The sequence below is a fragment of the Salmo salar genome, chromosome 26 (genome assembly GCF_965601325.2).
Source record: "Salmo salar chromosome 26, fSalSal1, whole genome shotgun sequence".
In the NCBI taxonomy this organism is placed as follows: domain Eukaryota; kingdom Metazoa; phylum Chordata; class Actinopteri; order Salmoniformes; family Salmonidae; genus Salmo; species Salmo salar.
In genome coordinates this window covers 482,932-488,221 of record NC_138316.1, presented here as the reverse complement: position 1 = coordinate 488,221, position 5,290 = coordinate 482,932, and the positions used below count along the sequence as shown (strand labels likewise).

Below are 5,290 nucleotides of genomic sequence, written 5' to 3'. Positions count from 1 at the left end.
TTTATTTTAACATAATATAGGTCATTTTAGCAGAGGATTTTATCCAATGCGACTTAGTCATACATTTTACATATGGGTGGCTACTGGAATCGAACCAACAATCCTGGCATTGCAAGCGCTACCGACTGAGCCAGACCGGACAATTTTGAATTAGGTAATTTCTTTTGTATTGCTGAAAATGTACTAGAGAGAAATGTTGCACCTGCATTTTAACTTGTAAAGCCATTTAAATGTTTGTCATACAACACAAAAGCATTTTCAACAGTCTCAAATGCTTTTGTATTTCATTTTATCTAACGTTCTAGACAGAACTTTACATACACAGTAGCTAAACACTTCAGAAAATCCAAACATCCAACATAAAAAATAAAAATAAACATGAAAGTCATGGTCAAATTGACTATTGTTTTCCCCTAAAACATTTATTGAATAGCCAAAGCTTAGTGTTTCTAGTCGAACACCTTCCACTGTAGATGCATAGAGATGGAACATTAACAGACAGCAAATATCAACACTCCTGACTAACCTCTCTCAGACACAGGTTCATACAGTTCGCCATGACAGCTAGCAGTCCCATTGTAGGATCAGCAGAATTGGTTACCAGGCCAATATTTTTTAAATGGCTTCCTACTTTGGGTGAATGCTATCTGAAAAAGGACATTTAAAAAGAGTTCATACATTTTTTTTTGTATTTTGCTAATTAGTCCACTGTTAATACAATCCTAAAATAATTATTCATGTTAGTAGGTACATTTTTCTAGATAGAATGAACTACAGAGTTACCAAGCGTTTAGCTCTGTGAGGGGTCGACCACGCGGCCCATGAAGACGAGGCAGTCTGTGCGGTGCTCGTAGATGAGGAAGAGGAAGGGCCGGTCTATAACGAATCGTATCTGTGAGGAGAGGGGCATGAAGCCCACCTGGGTCAGGGCCGCAGCCTCCGTCCCCTCCTCGTTCACCGTGATCGTCCCCTGGTGCTTCAACTGGTGGGGATAGAGATAGAATCGAGTTATGACCCAATGGTTATCTTATCTAACATTATTAGATAGCTAAAAAGTTATTTGGCTTTGACAGCATATTGCTGGTGTTAGCATCGAGCAATGAAAGTTAAGATTGTGGTGTTTGCTTTCTTGGAGGTTTGTTTACCCAGTTAATTGCGATCTTCTCTGAAGTCATCCCAGTGAAGTCACCCCTCTCCTCAAAGAGGTCTGTGAGGCCCATCTCCTTAAGGTTGTCTATCAGGTCATAACTCTGCTCCAGCTTAAACCTGGGGAACACCACCTCACGCGTCCTTGGGTAGAGACCAATACAGAATATACTCTTTAGACACAGAGTGGTTTCAGAAAGTATTAATATCCATTGACTTTTTCTACATTATCTCACCCATCTACACACAATACCCCAGAATGACAAAGTTATATATTTTTTTTATGTATTGAAAATGAAATACAGAAATATCGAATTTACATAAGTATTCACGCTCCTGAGTCAATACTTTGTAGATGTACTTTTGGCAGTGACTACAGCTGTGAGTCTTTCTGGGTAAGTCTCTACGACCTTTCAACACCTGAAATGTGCAACATTTACCCTCTAGGACTTTGCCTGTGCTTGGCTCCATTATGTCTATGCTTGAAAAAATGGAGAGTGCTACTCAGTAAGCGGATTTGCCCATAACTATTTGTATTCATGTCACGACTTCCGCCGAAGTCGGTCCCTCTCCTTGTTCGGTCGACGTCACCGGCCTTCTAGCCATCGCCGATCCACTTTTCATTTTCCATTTGTTTAGTCTTTGTTTTACACACCTGGTTTCAATTCCCCAATTTCATGTTCATTATTTAACCCTCTGTTTTCACCATGGTTTTTGTGCGTGTTTGTTTTATGTATTTCGGTCCTTTTGTGTGAGCTTGGTATTACAACATATACTTGGTAATTTTGAGTAAAGTTACTTTTATCTCTGCTGTCCTGTGCCTGACTCCTCTGCACCAGCTACACCCAGACCTTTACAATTCAGGGGAAAAAACGTAATTGCTTTGCCACATTTTTTGCAATATTACTTTAGTACCTTATCGCAATGAGGATGCATTTTTTGGAATATTTGTATTCCGTACAGGCTTCCTCCTTTTCACTCTGTCAACTAGGTTACTATTGTGGAGTAACTATAATGTTGTTGATCCATCCTTGGTTTTCTCCTATCACAGCCATCAAACTCTGTAACTGTTTTAAAGTCAACATTGGCCTCATGGTGAAAATCCCTGAGCTGTCACCTTCCTCTCCGGCAACTGAGTTAGGAAGAATGCCAATATCTTTGTTGTGACTGGTTGTATTGATACATGATCCAAAGTGTAATTTATATTATTTATTTATCACCATTCTCAAAGGGATATTCAATGTCTGTTTTTTTAATAGTTTTTTATCTACTAATCTGTGTTTGAAATTCACTGCTTGACTGAGGGACCTTAGAGATAATTTTATGTGTGGGGTACAGAGATGAGGTAGTCATTCAAAAATCATGTTAAACACTATTATTGCATACAGAGTCCAAAAAGCGTATTATGTTACTTGTTAAGCACATTTTCAGTTATTTAGGCTTGCCATAAAGGGGTTGAATCCTTATTGACATTTGAGCTTTTCACTTTTTATACATTTGTAAAAAATTCAAAAAACATAATTCTACTTTGACATTATGGGGTATTTTGTGTAGGCCATTCATTGACAGAAAACATCTCAATTTAATAAATGTTAAATTCACGCTGTAACACAACAAAATCTGGAAAAAGTGAAGGGGTGTGAATACTTTCTGAAGGCACTGTGTTTCTTATCCCATAGCTTCCATAATTTGGTCGTTTTTGGCCCTATACTCTAACCCAGTGGTCATCTTTTGTTCATACCGTTTACGGTGTTTATTCCTGTTCACCTTGGGCCAGGTCTGCTCACATGTTGGTCAAGTTTTGTCTGGAATGGCCACCTGTTGTCTTGTATGGTCATGTGTGCTGTTCTCTTTTATCATGTATGCCAGTCAGTCAGGTTCTTACCTATTGGTCAGATGTGGTCATATGTTCTCACCTGTTGGTCATGTTGCTGAGCCATTTGTTGACCACTGTGGGGGAGATCTCTTGCTCCAGGTTCCTCATGCCGGAGATCTTCCTGGGCAGGGCGATGAGCATGCTGATGTTCCCCACATAGGGGAGCTAGAATAATCATGACGATAATGATATGATGATCTTTTTTATGACGGTCTTTATCCATAACCGTTGGTTACACATTTATACGGTAATTGTGCCAGCCCTATACTGTAGGCCTATATTGCACTGCACTGAATCTTCTTTTTTATATATACATATCTCACTTCCCTGAACTAAATGTCTATCACCCACCTGTAGGATGTCACACTGCAGTTCATGGTCTGCAGCCGCCAGGTAGTTCCCTTTGTTCTGCATCATTGGCACTCGAACATTTATCTTCTCATTCACACGGAAGTTCCGGTAGTGAGTCATCTCCTTTGGGAATTTCTGCTCCCACGTACCTGTTTGTGTGGGTGGGGATTTGTTGTTTGTGTGGGTGAGATTGTTTGGCTTGTGTCAATAAGATGTTTCTCAATTTTCTTACAAAGAGAGGATTTTAAGTTTGTTGTTAAAGTCTAGGCCTAATGGAAATGTAATATAGACCATAATGTATCGCTTTAAAAGATTTTACTTAATGTTGACAAAATATAATCAGAGACAGACAGATACTTGGTGCTTGGTCCATAGAAATGGCATAGTTGGGGCTTATTACTCTGTTGTCTTTACCTTTAAAGTAGAGGTAGTTGAGTAGCATCAGCACCATATTGGGGTCCACATTTTTTAGTGATTCTCTGATCAGTCCTTTGGTCAGCTTCGAGATGCGCCGGTTAGCCTTGTCCAGAAACGCCTTGTCCCTGAAGTCCACCGATTGGGGCTCTGCAAAATAGTATGCCTTGGTGTCTGCCCGGAAACTCGGTTCCACCGTCACCTCCTTTTTCACGTACAGGTCATTAACGGATCGCAGCGTGTACCCGAAATTGCGTCGGAAGAGTCTGTGTGTGAGCTTCCGGAACAGCTTGTGCACCGTGGCGTTGTCATAGTGATTGCTGGCATTGACGAAATTGGCAAATCCCAGCACCCGGTAGAGCTGAGAATGTGTTCCAGGCCCCGCTCCCAGTGACATCATGCCCATGGCAATGGAGATTCCGGCGGGCGCCAGCAGAATGTTGTGGGTCTGGTTGACGTTGTTCCGAAGGCTGCGGTAGAGGTTGAAGCCAAAGTGGGCGTTGACCACGTTGATTCGTTGGAGGCGTGAGCGGTCGTGAAATAGGCTCAGGAGTCGGGCGCGCCGCATTTTTGGATCTGAGGGTTCAGCGAAGATGTCGATATACGGAGCGGGAGTTGCGATCTCATCAATCTCATCCGCCTCACTGTAATAATATAAATATTATGAAAATATGGTCATTTAGCAGAAGTTTTTAATCCAAAATGATTTACACAGTCAATCAAACCCACAAGCATGCACCATGCTCCAACCACTGCATTCAATGGATTCTGTGTCTATGGAGCGTCCCAGTGCTTAAATCCCTTGACATCGTTACAGTGTTAGTAAAGTGTGTATCACCCACCTGTAGTCGTCCCCACCCTCAGCCAGGATTTTGTCAAAGTCGATGTAGTCTTCGTCCTCAAAGCCTTCCATGGGCAGATCATTGGTCACAGTGTTCTCTTTGTGGAACTCCAGAGGAATGTTCTCCATGTCCAGAGCTCCACCCTGGCCGAGGCCTCGTGGGTCCGGCTCAGTGTTTGGGGTCGGACTCTGGTCATAGAAGCTGAAGTGAGAGCCCAGGTCCTTGACCCCGGCGAGAGAGGGACCGACAAGGACACAGGACACAGCGATGACCGTGACAACCCACATCCTGGCCCAGACACAGCAGACAGATATAGAAGGCATTTATTCATCTAGAACAAACCACCGTCAACATCACAACAGACAGAGCTCGAGGAGATTGATCAAACTTTTCTATTGTGACTCAAAATAACCTAAAGCCAGTGTTTCTAGTCTGTCTTCAGAAAAGGAATCAGTCACGACCCACCATTTGAGAAACACTGACCTAAGGTATTTATCAAGAACCATGATCAATAGCAACATGCTTAGCCTTCTTTTGGTTGAAGGCATACACACTAAAGAACATCCAAAATTCTTCAAAAATGTATTCAGCAGTTGTTCAAAACTCGCAAACATTTCTGCTTAATTTCAGAGGAACTTTTCAGTTAATAAATAGGAGTTAT

The 5,290-nt window shown here is 41.8% G+C and overlaps 1 protein-coding gene across 1 annotated transcript; it reads right to left on the bottom strand.

The window, feature by feature from the left end:
* Positions 1 to 391: 391 nt before the first annotated feature.
* LOC106603687 (heparin cofactor 2) lies at positions 392 to 4,916 on the bottom strand. The gene is made up of 6 exons (XM_014197663.3): positions 4,630 to 4,916; positions 3,788 to 4,431; positions 3,374 to 3,522; positions 3,063 to 3,187; positions 1,146 to 1,290; positions 392 to 982 (listed from the first exon to the last, which is right to left on the bottom strand). Exons 1-6 carry the CDS (start codon positions 4,914 to 4,916, stop codon positions 791 to 793), a joined length of 1,542 nt encoding a protein of 513 aa, XP_014053138.1. The 3' UTR covers positions 392 to 790.
* Positions 4,917 to 5,290: the final 374 nt, after the last annotated feature.